Source organism: Sinohyriopsis cumingii, chromosome 14 (genome assembly GCF_028554795.1).
Source record: "Sinohyriopsis cumingii isolate HCF-2022 chromosome 14, ASM2855479v2, whole genome shotgun sequence".
NCBI lineage: Eukaryota > Metazoa > Mollusca > Bivalvia > Unionida > Unionidae > Sinohyriopsis > Sinohyriopsis cumingii.
Window position 1 is genome coordinate 51,261,794 of NC_142974.1, and position 20,557 is coordinate 51,282,350.

The following is a 20,557-nucleotide window of genomic DNA, read 5'->3' on the forward strand; positions in this document are numbered from 1 at the left end:
CATACAATATATCATGGACTTCCACACTTTCCATACTCTACACACAATATATCCTTGACTTCCATGCTCTACATACAATATATCATTTTCTTGCTATACATACAATATATCCTTTTCGTGCTATACATACAATATATCCTTGACTTCCATACTTTATAATACAATGTATCATGGACTTCCACACTTTCCATACTCTACACACAATATATCCTTGACTTCCATGCTCTACATACAATATATCATTTTCTTGCTATACATACAATATATCCTTTTCGTGCTATACATACAATATATCCTTGACTTCCATACTTTACATACAATATATCATGGACTTCCACACTTTCCATACTCTACACACAATATATCCTTGACTTCCATGCTCTACATACAATATATCATTTTCTTGCTATACATACAATATATCCTTTTCGTGCTATACATACAATATATCCTTGACTTCCATACTTTATAATACAATGTATCATGGACTTCCACACTTTCCATACTCTACACACAATATATCCTTGACTTCCATGCTCTACATACAATATATCATTTTCTTGCTATACATACAATATATCCTTTTCGTGCTATACATACAATATATCCTTGACTTCCATACTTTACATACAATATATCATGGACTTCCACACTTTCCATACTCTACACACAATATATCCTTGACTTCCATGCTCTACATACAATATATCATTTTCTTGCTATACATACAATATATCCTTTTCGTGCTATACATACAATATATCCTTGACTTCCATACTTTATAATACAATATATCATGGACTTCCACACTTTCCATACTCTACACACAATATATCCTTGACTTCCATGCTCTACATACAATATATCATTTTCTTGCTATACATACAATATATCCTTTTCGTGCTATACATACAATATATCCTTGACTTCCATACTTTATAATACAATGTATCATGGACTTCCACACTTTCCATACTCTACACACAATATATCCTTGACTTCCATGCTCTACATACAATATATCCTTTTCGTGCTATACACACAATATATCCTTTTCATGCTATACATACAATATATCCTTGACTTCCATACTTTATAATACAACATATCATGGACTTCCACACTTTTCGTACTCTACAAACAACATATCCTTGACTTCCATGCTGTACATACAATATATCATTAACTTTTATATTGAGCATATGTGACTTTCTTGACTTCCATACTGTACATAGATATCCATGACTTCCAGACTGTACTTACAATATATGCTTGATGGCCATACTGTACACACAATATCCTTGACTACCATACTGTTCATATAATATATCCTTGACTACCATACTGTACATATAATGTATCTTTGACATCCTGGCTGTACATACTAAATATCATTGACTTCCATACTATACATACAGTGGTCCCCCTCTTATACAGCCACCCCTTCTGCAATGGAAAAGTTGTCTAATAAGACAGGTGGCCTTTCCAGAGGGGGACTAAATGTTTTGTGAGAAGTATATGTAATGGACGTAGTAAGAAAGCTACATACTTCAAAGCATTTAAAATCTTCATTTAATATCTTTGTTTAAATAACATTAATGTTTAAACAGTTCTTCTTGTTATAATAATAGACATATTTCAACTGAATATACATTAATAGTTCTTATTTTTGGCATAATCGTGATATGCAAATGGGTATTGTTGTCATGCAAATTGCAAAACCATTCAAAAATGTCATTTAAATCTTGATACATACATTATTCTCTTTCCATTTGCTCCATTATTGGTTACAAGGTCGTTTATTCGAGTTCTTTCAACATAAAATTGTTTTCTCTCAGTCTTTTCTACATAAAATTGTTCGCCAAGTCTCCCCTCCCCACCTCACCCGATGTCATCACGTAGAATAACCTATTTTCTTCTAAAGTAATATGTCCCCATTTAGGTGATGAATTTTAATGTTTGGTAATGATTTATTCTGATGTTGCTAATTGCATAAGATTTAATTATGCAGACAAAACTTTTGTCAAGTGGATAAAATGCCTTTTTCGTAAAGGAAGCAATAAAAGTGTTGTCAAGTGACTTTTAGGTCTCTGTTTGATACTCTGTTTTGTTCAAGGTTAATTTCTGTGTGTGTGTCAATGCATAAAATCTATTTTTAGCCTATTCTGATCCTGTTATGATCTTGACAATTATCTCCGACTGTAAGCATCAAAGAGAAGAACTTGACAGATGTGTGAAGCCCAGAACTCTTATCATAATATTATTGAGCCCATTTCCTGTAAATGTCAGCTTTTACAGAAAAGGATAATCATACTGTTACTTGCACTTTACTCAAAACTTCTTTCAGTAATGGAAACTTGACACTGGGGGTCATGTATCGACAACAGAGATAATCTGATTACTTACCTTACCTCATGATATGAATTAATTATTGGTTCTGGATACATTTGAAAAAAAAGTGGCCGCTCGTGAGGGGAACAATTTACATTTTTGTACTAATATGCTGGCCATTGATCACATTAGAGGGGTGGCCATTCTTGAGGGGTACTTTTGAATACAAACTCATTGGTGCCTAGGGATTCTGGCCATAAGAAGATGGCCGTTATTTGGGGGTGCGTTCAAGAGGGGGACTACTGTACAAGATATCCTTGACTTCCATACTGTACATACAACATATCAATAACTTCCAGACTGTACATACAATATATCCTAGACTTCTGTATTCTACACACAATATATACTTTTCGTACTATACATGTACATACAATATATTCTTGACTTTTATATTGAGCATATGTGACTTTCTTGACTTCCATACTGTACATAGATATCCATGACTTCCCTATTGTACTTACAATCTATACTTTATGGCCATACTGTACACATGATATCTTTGGCTTCCATACTATACATAGAAGATATCCTTGACTACCACACTGTACATATAATGTATCTTTGATGTCCATGCTGTACATACAAAATATCCTAGACTTCCATACTTTCAGACTGTACATAGAAGATATCCTTAACTTTCATACCATACATACAGTGGTCCCCCTCTTATACGGCCACCCCTTCTGCAACGGGAAAGTGGCCTAATAAGACAGGTGGCCTTTCCAGAGGGGGACTAACATTTTTGTGAGAAGTATATGTAATGTAGTCCTAGTAAGAAAACTACATAATTCAAAGCATTTAATATCTACATTTAAAAGTAACACCAATCTTTTAAAAGTTCTTCTTGTTATAATAATAGACATATTTCAACTGAATGTACATTAATAGTTCTTATTCTTTGCGTAATCGTGATATGCAAACAGCTTTTGTTGTCATGCACATTGCAAAACCATTCAAAAATGTCATTTAAATCTTGGTACATACATTATTCTCTTTCCATTTGCTCCATTTTCCCACAGCTCCGAATAACCTCCTTATTGGTTACAAGGTTGTTTATTCAAATCTTTTCAATATAAAATTATTTTATTTCAGTCTGTTCTACATAAAATTGTTTGGCAGGCCTCCCCTCCCCACCTCACCTGATGTCGTTGAGTAGAATAACCTAATTTCTTCTAAAATAATATGTCCCCATTTAGGTGATGACATGTAATGTTTGGTAATGATTTATTCGGATGTTGCCAACTGTATGCAATTTAGTCATGCAGACAAACCTTTTTGAAGTCACCGCTAAGGACAGCTTTGGAGAACCAAAATGCCTTCTTCGTAAAGGAAGTGATAAATGTGTTGTCACATAGTTTTTCAGCCTTTGTCTGGTCCTCTGTTCTGTGTGTGTGTTAATGCATAAAATCTATTTTTTGCCTATGCTAACTCTGTTATGATCTTGACGATTATGTCCAATTGTAATCATCAAAGAGAAAAACTCAACAGATGTGTGAAGCCCAAAACTTTTATCATAACATTGTTGAGCCCATTTCCTGTAAATGCCAGCTTTTATTGACAAGGATATAATATTAATCATACTGTTACATGTACTTTTGAATAGAAACTCGTTGGTGCCTAGGGATTCTGACCGTAAGAAGAAGGTGGCCGCTGTTCGAGGGGGGTTAAGAGGGGAACTACTGTACAAGAGGATCCTTGACTTCCAGACTTTCTATACAAGATATCTATGCCTTCCAGACTGTACACACAATATATCTTAGACTTCCATACTATACATACAAGATATCCATGACTTCCAGACTGTACATACAATATATCAATGACTTCCAGACTGTACATACAAGATATCCATGTCTTCCAGACTGTACATACACGATATCCATGACTTCCAGACTGTACACACAAGCTATCCATGACTTCCAGACTGCACACACAATACACCCTTGATGACCATAATGTACATACATGATATCCATGACTTCCAGACTGTACATACAAGATATCCATGACTTCCAGACTGTACATACAAGCCATCCATGACTTCCAGACTGTACACACAATACACCCTTGATGACCATACTGTACATACATGATATCAATAGAATGACAATTTCAGAACAAAACAAAATGTCAAGTGCCATGTTATTTGGAACCTTAAAAATGTTGCATAATACACAAGTAATTGTTCAGACAAATGACATCAGCTCATGCCCTCTTTAGTTTCCAAAAAGCTGAATTTTATTTCTGTTTTTGTCTTGGTGGGCTACATCAGCAACTATGAGCTGCTAAATGCCAAACATTGCACTCAGAAAGAAAGATACACCAGTCCCTCGAAAACTTGTGCCCTGATAACTTGCAAACCAACTTATAACGTGATGTCAGGCATGAATCCCATTTTTTAAACCAGAAAATACAAAAATAAAATTGATCACTATATTGTTAAACTTGAAGGAAATTGTATTTGTTGCAGTGCTGCACTGAATTAAAAGCTGGCCTCCTTTGCATCCTCAGATTAATCATGTCTATAAAAGAGTTGGAATAAAAAAAAAAAAAGTTAAAAATCGTACAAATCCTACATGCTCAGGATCTAGCAGTCCCAGTTGTATGTTGGGTGAATTCATTTCAGTTGATTAATATTATTGTGTAAGTAATCTAATTAAGCTACCTTAAATTAACCTACTCAATTATAACTGTGATAAAAATAGCAAGTAAAATTAATGCTTCATTAAAAATAAAAGAGCTTTGTTTCACAGATATGGACCATTGTGGAGAAAATGAGTTTCAATGAATTCCTGAATTCACACGTAGAGATATCTTACAATGAAATCACAGCATCAATAATTTACTAACTGAACAATACAAAATTGAGTTTTGACATAGATGATTATCTCACAAAATAAATGTCACATGTTTTTGCGAAAAATGAATCTTGTTTGGTGGTGTATCAACAGTTAGTTTGGTTTTCTGCTTCGTAGACTCCTTGTTTTGCACAATACTATTATATACTACTGCAGGAACCAGACTAATTAACAAAACAAAGAGCAGTGATGTAATATACAAATGCTTTTGTTGAAACCAGTTAAAGTTAATGATCTTATAGATAAAGGACGTTTTTAAAATATATGTAATTTATTTATACAGAATAAAAACAGAAAAAGCGCTTTATAGACAATTATTCTTGACATGATTATAAAATGAGGATTCAGTCATTAAACAGCTAGTTCCCACCCCAAGACCCCACCCCTGAGGCTTTCTGGACGTCTATCATATTTTTTATGAGGTCCCTCAGTAACTTGATGGAGAGCTGTATTGTATCTGTTGCCAGTCATCAACAGATGCACATTTTTCACCCATCTTCACATGCTGGGTATGTTTATTTAGCAGAATGCATTATTATTTAACATTAACATGACTTACTTAAGTTGTTGCTGCTACACGGCCCATCTAACAGCTCAATATTGTCAATGCCACTGATGTGAATGGTACCACTTTGGCTTGTAGGTGCAAGCAGATGAAATTTTACAATTACATCACCAGCAGGGACATTGACCTGAAATAAATATTTCAAACTGAAGTACTAAATATAAATAAATATTTCAAACTGAAATACAAAACAAAAATAAATAATCTGAACTGAAATACAAAATAAAAATAGACATTTCAAACTGAAATACAAAATAAAAATAAATATTTCAAACTAAAATACTAAATAAAATTCTGACTCTCAGAATTCTCTGGATATATGTGACTGGGTGATTAATAACACGAAACAGAAAAAAGTGAGAGAAAACAAAACATAGGAGGTACAGTTAGAAAAATGGCAGTTTACATCTCGTAGATTTACAGATGTAATTTTTTGGAAAAAAGACCTGTAACAAATCCAGCCCATTTAACAACATTTTAAAGTGGACTTATTTTGTATCATGCAGTGGGGGGGGGGCTGAGTGATCTAAGGTGCTCGCGTTTTGTTGTGTGGGTCACTTGTGTGGTTCTCACATACCCACATTGGCTGAATCCTAGACTCGAACCCACGCAGACAGAGGTGAGATGGCTGTGATCCATAACTGAGTGTGCTTTAGACCACTCGGCCACTCAGGGCCCTCCTGTGTGGGTCAGAGTCTCAGCTTGGGCAATGTACCTATGAGGAAACTTGCCATTAGCTTTCCATGGCTTGGTGGTTGTTCCCAGAGTTTTTTTGGGTTCTTCCTAAACCAAGTATACTGGCCACCATGCAGAGAAAATCATATGCTTAAAAATGGTATTAAAATGCACAAAGTTTCCTATTATGTAACTCTTGATGTCAAGGAAAAATCCAATCTGCAAGGATAAATCACAAGACAAAAAATGCAAACTATATACCAAGTGCAAATCTTGATCATTAAACTTCTGACTTACACAATTGTCCTTCAAAATAAAACCTCTCAGTATGGCACTCCCCTCATATTAAGGTAATACACTCACTGATCCCATGAAGTCAGTCACAGTTTGTTCTATTATCGGTACTCAAACATTACTGGTATGTTACTTTCACTTGGTTTTTTATCTCTTGGCTTTGAGAACCAATAAGTATATATAAATGTGGTCTCATATCAAAATTATCTTTTTAAAGTGTTTTTCGAGTCCAATTGTGATCTTTAAGTTAGTAGTAATGGGTAATGCACTTTTATGTCTTCCAGGATGAGATAAAGAGAGATCAACTCAAGCCTTGGCTTGTATATTAGTTGATCTGACAAGCAAATTGTAATTTAATTGTGATTTTACCATTCTGCCTATCAATCTCATGCAGGTAAGCAAATCTATCAACTGTGCTATGAAATTCTTTGGTAACGAATGTCACACATATTGTTCTCATGAGACCATCTTTGTTGACGAATGGATTTATTATCTCGGTGCCTTTTTCCCATGATGCACTGCTCTGTAATGCTTCCAACCCCAATAAATGCAGTTCACAGGGGAGCTTCCATTCTAGCTGTTTTGGGAATGACATTATTTTCGTAAGAAGACATCGCTGACAAATTTCATTAACATAGCATAAACAGCACTTCAGATTTCCCTCAACTCTGGATATAATGTAGTGCTACGATAGATGTCATGCCCAAAATCATGCTAGTCTAATTTACAAAAGGGGTTGAAAAGAAATACTGTGGAAGGTAGTCCTATTTTTAGATTTCCTTTTCATAACACCATAACTGAGAAAATTTTGATAGTGTTCTCTGCACCAAGGTTCTCTAAATTACAATATTCTCAATATATCATCATCCTGTATATATTGTGATGCTCTGTTTAAAGTGATTTGGTTCAAAATCTATTCAGTGCTTATTTACTCCAAATACCATAAACTAACAGGGGAGAACTGTGACATAATAGTAAAATGTAGGTTTAAAATAAAAAATTAAGTGGCTGGTACCTAATTTATGTAACCAACATTTTAGTGCTATGGCAAATTAGGTTACCAAATCAGAAGTTTCTAAGTAGTACATATTTTGCTCTGCACTTTAATAAACATTCTAATAGCCATGATTACCAGTATAATGATTTCATCAGTCATGCAGAGCTCTTTGAAATTTGCTTTGGGTGGAAATATTAAAATAATTGCACACTGTCACATTAAGCTGATTTTTATCCTATAGAAAGCTTTTCATACAATAACCTCTTTATTGGATACTAGCTCATCATCATCCTAATTGTGATAAGAGACATGCTAAATATCCTAGGAATTACTGAAAATAAAGATTCTCCATCTGATGAAAATATGTTCAATTAATACTGTAACCTCTTCAGGGAAAAATGTTGTTACAGTTCTTTTTCATGATTAAACATTATGCATTGCAGCATACTAGTGGCATTTCTTTAATTTGAAAATTTTGGAAGGAAATTAGTTTACAATGAAGATTTATTTTCCCCAGTAAAATACGTTTACTCAATAATATTTAAGAGAACTGCTACTACCTCACAAATCCAGCCCACCTAGGTGGCAGTTACAAAATAGGTCCAACACTTTTCGATCCCATATAGCACCTTTTGAGAGAAAACCAAAGGACAAAGACAACCTTCCAGTGGTATTAGTTGGACATATCAGGACGATGAGTTAGCTATTTTTTAACCTTCTGTCTAGGATATTTCTAACTTGGACCTGAAGTTGTTGCTGATGACACCATGTTAGAAAATCTCAATGAAGAATAGCAAGGTCTGGAGGCTTTGCTTTTCCTTGCCTTGCCATTTCAGATAAGTTGTTGAGCATAGTCAGAACTCCATTCCCAAGTAGGTTCACCAGCAACCATTAAAAATTAGCTTTTGGAATGATTTTCATCTAGAAACTGTTGATATGTAGATGTGATTCTAAAGGTGAACACTCCACTGGCATCAACCAGTCCTCTGTGTTGCATTCATGAAGATTGTGATTGCCTGAGCTTGTACTTGCAGAGGTATCTCCAATGCGAATCCTGTGAGCTTTCTCCATGTTCAAGATGGAGCATCAGACTGTATAGATTGGGACAGGATAAGCTGTGTTTTGCCTATTGAAAGATGCCATGGGTACTAGATCTAATACTGAACCCACTGCATGATGTAACATATCAGATGCTGCAGGTATCCAAATTGAATACTGGCATACAGTGCCTACAGTGCAAATGACAACTTGAGAAAAGTGTTGGTAGATGCTTGGGACTAGTACTTGATGTTGTAAGCAGCCCAAAATGTGAATAACTCCTCAGGACTGTGTATGCAATTGAAAGAGGAGTTTTCCTTACTCCATGATCACTGGGTATTGAATTTGTAGGCCAGGCAAGTGTTGTAGAGGAATGAGGATCAGTGAACTTCATCTGGAGTAGGCAGAAAATTTTGTTATTTCCAGGTCTGGAAGACTGAGTATTCATGCATGATGATAAGGTCTCATAATGATGAAAGAACATGAAAACACTTTGGCATCATCTTTTAATAAAAGTAGCAAAGCCAACATCTCTTGTGCCAGCTGGCAATGAATGCTGAGGATGGTGGCTCACTACATTTGGGTGGCAAAGGCTTGAGGATAAGTGAAGTGATATCAATTGGATATCGAGGCACCAAGTTAGACATCCTATGCAGTAAGTGCCTAGCACTATGTGGCTTAGGCTGATCCAAGAGAGTACCTGTACAAACTGGATTTTATACATAGAAGGTCACTATCAGTATCCACATTAAACTGCATTATAAACTGTGTTCATGAGTCTGAGTTCTTGGGAAGTGAGGTATTATGCCAGGCAATGTACAGAGGGAGTGTCTAGTGGCACTTATAATGTGAGTGAAGAATCTGGACAAAATTCATTCTTCTGGTGACTTATACTTTATGATCAATTGTTGTGTGCATCTGTGCCTTTTGCATTAGTACCCCTAGTGTTGCCCCCATTGACTTGTGTCCATAATATGCAAGTCTGACATGCATTCATAGAAAAACAACAGGAGTAAGCTATATATAGAGGGTATATCATTCCAGTCTCTGCCACAGTCTAAATCTGTCAGGCAAATATAGAGCAGACCATATATAAAGGTGTAAGAAACACACATAACGCTATATTAACTTTGGATTGTCTGTGTAGAACTACATACTGTTACAATGACCTGTAAAAAGGGTGCACATGGTCAATACAGGTAGGTAATCAGCCTTTTCAAAAACTAGGTTCCTCCCACTGAATTGAAACTCTTCTATTTACTTAGTGCACATGCCCACCTAGGCACCTCATCTTCTCGGGACTATTGCTTTGCAGAATCTGTCATACTGTTGATGTATTTTGTAAAACCAGAAATACACAAATTAAAGAAAGCCCAGGATGTTGAGTTTTGGTCTGGTTTAGACTGATTTTATTTTAAATGTTTTGAAACTACAGACTGAAAAATGAGCAAAAGCCCTGAGTGCTAAATGTTCTTTGATATGGAGGCTCTTTTAAACAGTTATTGGTCAGCCATTTTGTTATCGTAATTGGTCTTCTCACAAAGAGCAAAGCAATGCATGTTGAAAAAGGTAAGATAATGTCAAAAACATGTATATGTAGTGCAGATACTGTGACAGCCGATCATAATCCTAAGTTGCTAAAAAGAATGAAAATAGAAAACACCCAGATATTAATAGGATTTGAGTGGATTTTGCAGAGGTGTATTATATTTCTCTAGTTCTCTTGTTGCTAAATACTAATCAGATTAAGGTAATTTGTTTTACATTGTAAAACTACCAAACAGAACAGAAGAAGGCTTGATGTAAAAATTAAATCAGGCATATGAGTGTTGGACAAAGTTCTATTAGATAAGAAGCAATCAAAGTACAATAACAAGAGGTAGAAAGGTGTAAAATAACAAGAGGTAGAAAGGCAATGAGAGAGATAATGGATTATTTAGATATTACATGTCAAGGAAGTATCTAAAGAAAAGTGATGAATTAAATGAAAATATATTTGATGTGTTTTACTTAATATGTAACTGAGTTGCAAATGTTTGAAAAGTAAAGTCAGCATGGTTAGCTGTCAGTCCACTATCCAGTCCACTATCCAGTTCACTATTCAGTCCACTATCCAGTCCACTATTCAGTCCAATATCCAGTCCACTATTCAGTTCACTATCCAGTCCACTATTCAGGTCTGCTATTCAGTCCAATATCCAGTCCACTATTCAGTCAACTATCCAGTCCAATATTCAGTCCACTATTCAGTCCATAATTCAGTCCAATATCCAGTCCATTATCCAGTCCACTATTCAGTTCACTATTCAGTCCACTATTCAGTCCAATATCCAATCCACTATCCAGTCCACTATTCAGCCCACTATTCAGTCCACTATCCAGCCCACTATTCAGTCCAATATCCAGTCCACTATTCAGTCCACTATTCAGTTTCTAAATGGTTCATAATTTGCTAAATAATGTGCTTCAAATTTACACTGATATTTCATTCTTATATTCATTTAATGTTGATATTTCAACTTATTTAGTATATGTAATACTACTTCTTAATCAAATTCAGTCAAGCCTCCGGGAAAAAAACTCAAAGATGTAATAGATTTCATCACCCAAAACATTATCAATTTAACATTTGATACTTTTTCTTTCTTCATATGGAACTTATTTCATTTGACAAGTTTCAGCATGTAAGTTATGCCTTAATTGCAAGATTGTTAAGAACATATTATAAGAGATTTTTAAAAATACTCGTCTGATTCCATATTTTTCTAGTATAGTTCATTGTGGTACTACTTTTATTCCATTTGTTTCTTGTATAGTTCATTGTGGTACTACTTTCTGACATTTACTCTATTTAAACATGCACCATATCAAATTACCGTTTGAAGATTTGTCTTTATGCGCATTATCAATTTCAAAGTTTCCGTTATCCGCAAATGCCATTGTTGACTACAATGTCCCAAGAAGTGATTGTCAGTGCTAAAGAGCTTCCCTTGCATGGATTTTGTGAGGCCTCTCTAGCTCAGCTGTGGAGAATGTGCTACTCAGCTTGACCAGAAATGGTAACTGAAGAATTAACGAGATTTAGCACCCATCCTGGTCTCAAGAGGAGATCATTCAAACTAATGGCCACCTAAGTTTGTCATATAACATTTAACATTTTAGCTAAAACCTTTTCTAACCAGGGAGGGCTGGATTTGTTATGTCATAGATGTTTTCACAAGGTGTTATGATCAAAGAACGTATGTTTGAAGACAAAGCTTATAATGAACAATACATTTTGCTTGCTCTTGTCCAAATCAAACCATTAGCTCTGCTATACTCTGGTTGCCAGATGAATTATTATCATATCAAACCGTATAGTTTAATACATCAACATGCTCTGGTTGTCAGAAGAATGACAATACATATCAGACCATAAAATTTGCTATACCAACAAGATGAATGGCTATTAATATCAAAAAATGAAATCTGGTATACCCACCTGCCTTGTCCGCCAGAGAAATGGCTCTACATTCTCAACAATAAACCATTCAGATCCTCCGATCATATCAGTCTCCACGTACAACTCTCCATTCCCAAAAGAAGAGAATCTCAGACACGTTTCTTCTTCATGATTTTCAGTTGGGGATTTCACTGTGATGGCATCATATGAATTATAAAGAGTGGCCAAAAGGAAATGACCTATAATTAAAGATAAGGTCAGAACCGATAAATTATTACATTAAGTTCTAGCAAGAAGAGAACATGGTATGGGGCATTGTTGCAAGGGCTCTGAAATTACAGTTTATCAAAAATGCCTCTGCAGGTATCATTAGCCCATTTTATCCTGTTTACCAATTTCAACTGCAGTGTCTGATGCCTGAGAAGCACTACTAAATACAGTGTGGTAAATGGTGCATCACACAGCAGCAGCAACAAAAAAGTATGATCACTTTCTCCATGTTTGCTGGGGCCCCGAGTGGCTGAGTGATCTAAAGGGCTCACTGTTACGAATCACTGCTATCTCACCTCTCCATATTGGTTTGAGTCTCAGGCTCAGCCAATGTGGGTATGTGAGAAAGCTTGCCAGCAGTTTTGCATGGATCATTGGTTCTTCCTGGGGTTTTTCCAGGTTCATTCTCGACAAGTTATACTGGTTGTCATCTATAGCCTATCATGTACTTAAAAATGGCATTAAACCCACAAACAACAACAACCATGTTTACCTAAAATGTCGTAGCATTTGTTATTTCTTAATTAAAGAATATAAAACTATGTATCTCTGACAAGGTTGTTGTTGTTGTTGTGGGGTTTAACGCCATTTTTCAGCACGATAGGCTATACATGGCGGCCAGTATTAATGGTTGAGGAAGAACCCGGAAAACCCCGGAAAGAACCACCGACCCACGAGAAGCTACTGGCAAGCTTTCTCACATGCCCACATTGGCTGAATCTTAGACTCGAACCGCCGCAGACAGAGGTGAGATGGCAGTGATCCGTAACGAAGAGCGCTTTAGACCACTCGGCCACTCGGGGCCCCCTCTGACAAGGTAATAAAATGCACAACACAGTGATATCTACTTTGTTATCATTTACTATAGTACATGTTCACAACTGCATTTTAAAATATAACTTGAAAGAAAAAAACAATGATTAAAATTTTTTACCACAATGTTCAGTGAATTTTCTATCCATGAAGATGACTGAAATGTTTCTAAAACTATCTCAATACAATCAAGACAATTTCCAGTATTTTGGTTAAAATTTGAAGTTCCTTGCGATTCTAGCTCAAATGTTATAATAATTTTAATAAAATCTGACCAAAAAAACTTCTCAAACAAATCATGGCTGCAACTGAGGTGAAGAATTGCCCCTGACACTTGGAAATCTTCAAAGTCTACTTCATTCTCCTAATTCCTGTTGAACAGTGCAAGAGTCATGTGTCATCTCTTCTGTCAACTTCACACAATTATAACCCAGTATTTAAGTCACCATTATCATCAGAATCTTCCGTATCATCTGCCACAATTGCACTACACTGTCAACATCCAAGTTAGCATCTGAGTTGTTGTCCGTTATTTTATCTATCAATTTTCAAGCAAGCATGGACTATTCTCGACCAGATTTTTGCAAAATCTCACCGTGCAGGTATGTTGTAATTATTTTATTTTCCAATTATGAAATTCACAACTATATGCAATGTATAGCACGTTTCTAAAGAGACAAGACACATACAAAGTAGATTATGACTGTAGGCATATTCAAAAATTGGATACAAGGACCAAAGGCTTATTCAGGACAGAATAATAGGTATTATGAATGTGGGTGTATTCATGATAAAACAGGTTAGAAAAGCATGGAAAGCCTATAAAAATCAACTAACATGGAATTTCTATGTACTTTACAAAGTTCTATAAAAACATTTGAGTTATACTTGTTCTGAGTTATGAAAATCTCTGATAACAGGATCAGATCTCAGGTCAAGATTTAAGTCTTTCTTTAAAAAGACCCAAACAGGTCTGGTCAAATTAGCACAAAGACAGGTTCAACTTTTGTGAAACATAGGACAAGATTTGTATCTATCCAAAAGTGGGCTCTGGAAGCTCAAATATTGAATACAGAACACAAGAAAGAAGTTTTTGTAAAATGAGGGGGGATTTTTTGTATATCCCCATGACAGGTGAGAACTCTTATGTTCTCTCAGGGACAAAAAAATGAATAAACAAGACAGCTCCTAAAACTGAATGATTATTCTTGTAGCTGAATTTCCTGGGCTTCAAGATAACATCAATTATTTCTTTCAACTGCTGAGTGTTGAAAGCATCACCAAGGATAACAACATTTTAAACTTAGCTGCTGTGTTGGACACATTTGATGTCAGCCTGGCATCAATTTCATTTAGGACCAACTAGCCATTATAGAAAGCCTTTCTGTGAAAACCTCATGTCAACATTACTTTTAATTCAAGATTAGTAGCAATAACAATAGTTTCAAGACGGCCATTGTAGTGGCCATATTGGATGTCAGATCAGTGCCATTTTTATTTAGAATTAGGTAGACATCATGCGACGTCTTTTAGTGTAAACCCCATATTGATATCACCATACATTCACGCAAAGTAACAACAACAAGATTTTCAAGATGGCCACTATAGTGGCAAGATTGAATTTCAGACTGGCACCAATTTAATTTGACATCAACTAGGCACTATAAAAGTCTTCTGGTAAAATCCTCATGTCAATATGACTTTCCATTCAGGAACGACAGCAATAACTTTTTTAAGATGGCTGCTGTGGCAGTTATATTAGGTTTTAATGAGGCACTATTTTCATTCATTTCATCTATACTTGTGATGATTGTGTGTGTAAAGTTTTATGGTGATACTATATGTGGTTTAAGATGAGTAGCTATAGCAAACTTGGGGAGACTGAATGCACCACAATTGCAAGTTCAACTAGACATCATAAAGTGTTGTGGTGAAAACCAAATGTCAATATGACCATCCTCTGTTCATGAGATGTTCAAGCTAACCACCATGGCAGCCATTTTGAATGTCGAACTGGTACCCTTTTTATCTATGTTCAACCAAGCATTATACCAAGTTTTAAAGTGAAAACCTCATGTTGAAATGATTGTTTGCTCCGAAGGAACTGCAATAATGACATTTTTAAGATTACAGCCATGGCAGTCACAGAGACTGACAGAGAGCCAAGAGTTTCATTTTGGACCAACTAGACCTTGTGTCTGCTAAGTCTTCTGGCATTCCTACTAGAAAGTAGGAAGTGGTAGATAAAACAAACTCATATAAACTTGTCTGGTCTTCAATGTGCAAAGACAAAATGTGGGTGACAAACTCAGAGAATGAAAGTAATGAGACACTATCCTAAAACAGAACTGTACAATATGGCAACAGTAGTTACAACCTCAAGAACACGCTTTCTATCTGAATTAAATTTAAGCTACCAACAATTATATTGTCAGTTGTTTGACAAAGTTATATGTAAATAATATAGCTTTTGTCACTACTTATACTCATAGATTGGGGTACATCTTCTAATGCTTGACAAAGTTATATGTAAATAATATAGCTTTTGTCACTACTTATACTTATAGATTGGGGTACATCTTCTATTGTTTGACAAAGTTATATGTAAATAATATAGCTTTTGTCATTACTTATACTCATAGATTGGGGTACATCTTCTATTGTTTGACAAAGTTATATGTAAATAATATAGCTTTTGTCACTACTTATACTTATAGATTGGGGTACATCTTCTATTGTTTGACAAAGTTATATGTAAATAATATAGCTTTTGTCACTACTTATACTCATAGATTAGGGTACATCTTCTATTGTTTGACAAAGTTATATGTAAATAATATAGCTTTTGTCATTACTTATACTCATAGATTAGGGTACATCTTCTATTGTTTGACAAAGTTATATGTAAATAATATAGCTTTTGTCATTACTTATACTCATAGATTAGGGTACATCTTCTATTGTTTGACAAGGTTATATGTAAATAATATAGCTTTTGTCACTACTTATAGATTGGGGTACATCTTCTATTGTTTCCACAGAAGGATGGTTGTTTTCAAGACTTAAATTCATGTTTTGTGGCTAACATGAAAATCATGCAAATTGGTGCCCTTGAAATCTAAAGCCTGATGGAAATTAATACACCATGAACTGTTTTAGTTGTGATATCATCACTGAGTCATTTGAGTATTAAGTTCTTTGAAGTGCCATTCAATAATCTTCTGGTACAGAGAATATGCACTGTAAGATGGTCTCACCATTTTCATTGCTCTCATCAACAATATTCACTGTGGTGTTCCATATATCTAATGTCACATTGTTAGTCCATGTCCAGCCTGCTATGGAGACTTGAGAGGACATATTCATGTAACCACAATGATAACTGGTCTCAAAATCACATGAAATAGATGGCACTGAAAGAAATTAATATTTTGTATTAATTACATACTATTATTATATTATATACTTCCATTTGCATTAATTGCAACTATTCACTATTTTCCCTGCATTACATGTTAAAAAGGTCAGACTATATTTAATACAACTACTAAGTTACACTGATTTTGATTTTGCATTAAAATATAACTAATCAATATGTCCCCCCTCCATATTAAATGTGGACAAGGTCAGATTGTGTATTTAATACTAAATACCATTTATTTTACATGAATTATAACTCTTTAATATCAAGTTTCATTTATTTTGCATTATGAGTGACCATTCAACATTTTGATTGCATTAATCATAGACAAGGTCAGATTACATATTTAAGTCTAAGTACCATTTATTTTACATGAAGTATAACTATTTAATGCCTTGTTCCATTCATTTCAGGTGAAGCAAAACTATTGTCAATATGTTCCCTGTATTTAACATAGACCAGGTCCAATTGTAGCTGACCATGAGGAAGGACACTTTAGAATGACAGAAAGCATGAAATCTGGAGATGTTGATGGCAGGGTAATCAAAACTGGAGGATTTAAAAGCAATTTATGATGTAGCCAGTATAGTGGCCAATGTTAATAGTAGAAATGATCTTGGTTTCAATTTTACTGTTGAAAATAAACCACATAAAAAATCATTGAATCACTGCTTCAGTTATCAGGGAGATGAACACTATTTTGTACAGTATTCTAGTTTCATACTACAAGTAGATGATTTTGTATCCCAACCTAAAACTCACCCAACTGAAAAGAAAGAGACATGCTCTGCACAATTAAGGTTGATTTGGTACCACAACCCACAGATTATGTACATGAAATGACAGCAACACCTGTTTTGTATCATATATATGTTTGGTATCATATTTTTCAACCAAGAAATCCCCTACTTGAAATTACATAAAAGCATAGTTTGCACAATTGAGGTTGATTGCATACCACAAGCAACAGGTGCCCAAATTGAAATGACAGACATATTTTCTAAATTCATAATTTGATTTAATACAATTGATCTCAAATTTGAAATGACAGATGCTAGTTTTTTTGTACAATCAAGATTGAATTTGTATCACAACCCATATGCTGATGCTACAACAAGAAGGCAAGAGTATGATGGCATTAATTTTGCTGTCATGAAATTGCCAATGAGTCCTACATCGAGAATTTACAATGAGTGAGCTTTGTTAACTTCATAATCATGAACATCACAAATTTAATGTTTGAATCATATATTTTTTTGCTTGCATTTCACTGATAGTGTACAAAATCACTTTTGTGTGTGTGTGTGTGTGTGTGTGTGTGTGTGATTTGGATTTTCAATGTAGCTTTAACAATTTTCCAGTCATATTGCTATGATGTCTGCAGTGTGGCAGTTTAAAGTGATGTCTAGTACTGGAACATTATGCCACAGACATGTTGCATCATGTCCCACCCAGGCACATCCCACGACCAAGCCAACCAGTCCTAACACTAACCTTTCAATGCTGAGCACCAAGAAAGTCAGTGGCTAGTACCATTTTTGTAAGTCTTTGGTATGACTCGGTTCAGGTTCGAACTTGCGACCTCCCACATCCAAGGCAGATGCTATAGGCATGCTAAGACTTTTAGTACCATAATCTTAGGAATAATCTGCATATCCAACTGGAGACAACATACACTCTGATCTGCCATCACATAATGTGCTAGCAGATAAGAGTTATCATTGTTTGTTATACTGATTATTCCTGGCAGTCCATAAATATCAAGATTGGCTGGCATATTATGCAATGGCAGATTTGGGTCTGGGCAGTTTGCAGCTGGACTCAATTTACAAGTGAATATATAGATTAACTGCCATATGGTCATCAAAAAGCATGGTTTTCTTCAGGAGACATTTTAATACCAAATAGACAGCACTGAGGGACAACTTATTAAATGAAGATAATCCACTGGAAGCAGTATGGGTCTACAATGGTCATAAACAGGGACTGTATTAATACATAGATCTGAATTATATTCCAGAATTTTTAACAAATGCCCTTCCACCAAATAATACATGAAATTCACCTGCTACAGATTCTGGAGACACATGCACAGCAGAGTAATGAGGCACATTTTGCACCAATAGGATTCAAGGTTCAGTACCCTGTATAATCATTTTCCTTGCCAAACTTTCATTACATCTGTCAAGCATTACTAAAATTTGACCTATACCTAAGCTCTGAACATGTAATCCGCAGTTTTTCCAAGGTATGGCACTCACTGTTTATAATGTTGTCCATGGGAACTATGGAGTATACTGCTGTAAAGTGAGACTGCCTCATAATGAAGTATACTTTACATACGATTTTGCTATCTCTTAACAAAAAGTGGCCCATGATCATACTCTTCTTCTACAGGAATTGTACTGTAATGAAGGACCATGTATTGAATATCATATAACATCTGGCTTTTGGAACATTAATATAAAATTGACCAAATGTAAAAGATTTGCTGCAGAGCAAATGCAAAAAAAAATGTTAGAAATAGCCATCATATGATAGCAGTCTGGCAGGCACACCAATACTTGCATACTTACTACATGACACTTTCTCATCCCTTCCATTTGCACAGTCCATTTTCTTGTCACATTCCTTTTCTATTGGAATACAGTTCTCAATGCAGGCAAATTTATCTGCAGCACAAGCTGGTACAGAAAAAAAGAAAGTGTAATGTATTTAGAGTAGAAACTGAGAAACATAATTATAGTGAAAATAATGTAATGTAATTATAGTGAAAACAATGTAATGTAATTAAAGTACAGATTATTAATGTAAAAGATACAGAAATGGTGACTTTCAGAATTGTTAACACTGTTATTTACACCAAAATAATGTTACATTGTTATCTGAATACAACAAATATTGTAGATGTTATTATTTGTACACAAAATTGTAACATTGTTGACTATTATCTGTATACAAAACTGTAACACTGTTGACTTTATTATCTGTATACAAAACTGTGACACTGTTGACTTTATTATCTGTATACAAAACTGTGACACTGTTGACTTTATTATCTGTATACAAAACTGTAACACTGTTGACTTTATTATCTGTATACAAAACTGTAACACTGTTGACTTTATTATCTGTATACAAAACTGTGACACTGTTGACTTTATTATCTCTGTACAAAACTGTGACATTGTTGACTTTATCACCTCTATACAAAACTGTAACACTGTTGACTTTATTATCTGTATACAAAACTGTGACATTGTTGACTTTATTACCTGTATACAAAACTGTAACACTGTTGACTTTATTATCTGTATACAAAACTGTGACATTGTTGACTTTATTATCTGTACACAAAACTGTAACACTGTTGATGACTTTATTATCTGTATACAAAACTGTGACATTGTTGACTTTATTATCTGTATACAAAACTGTAACACTGTTGATGACTTTATTATCTGTATACAAAACTGTGACATTGTTGACTTTATTATCTGTATACAAAACTGTAACATTGTTGACTTTATTATCTGGATACAAAACTGTGACATTGTTGACTTTATTATCTGTATACAAAACTGTGACATTGTTGACTTTATTATCTGTATACAAAACTGTAACACTGTTGATGACTTTATTATCTGTATACAAAACAGTGACATTGTTGACTTTATTATCTGTATACAAAACTGTGACATTGTTGACTTTATTATCTGTATACAAAACTGTGACATTGTTGACTTTATTATCTGTATACAAAACTGTAACATTGCTGACTTTATTATTT

At 34.7% G+C, this 20,557-nt stretch overlaps 1 protein-coding gene across 1 annotated transcript in view; it reads right to left on the reverse strand.

Annotated features, from left to right (window-relative positions):
• Positions 1–20,557, reverse strand: part of LOC149783787 (uncharacterized) — a 138,841-nt gene that overhangs the window by 43,540 nt on the left and 74,744 nt on the right. Inside the window, exons 20-23 of the mRNA XM_089932912.1 lie at positions 19,344–19,451; positions 16,604–16,759; positions 12,303–12,502; positions 5,812–5,944 (exon numbers count right to left, since the gene is read on the reverse strand). Coding sequence (XP_089789038.1) covers positions 5,812–5,944; positions 12,303–12,502; positions 16,604–16,759; positions 19,344–19,451 — 597 coding nt within the window. The remainder of the gene's footprint in view (positions 1–5,811; positions 5,945–12,302; positions 12,503–16,603; positions 16,760–19,343; positions 19,452–20,557) is intronic.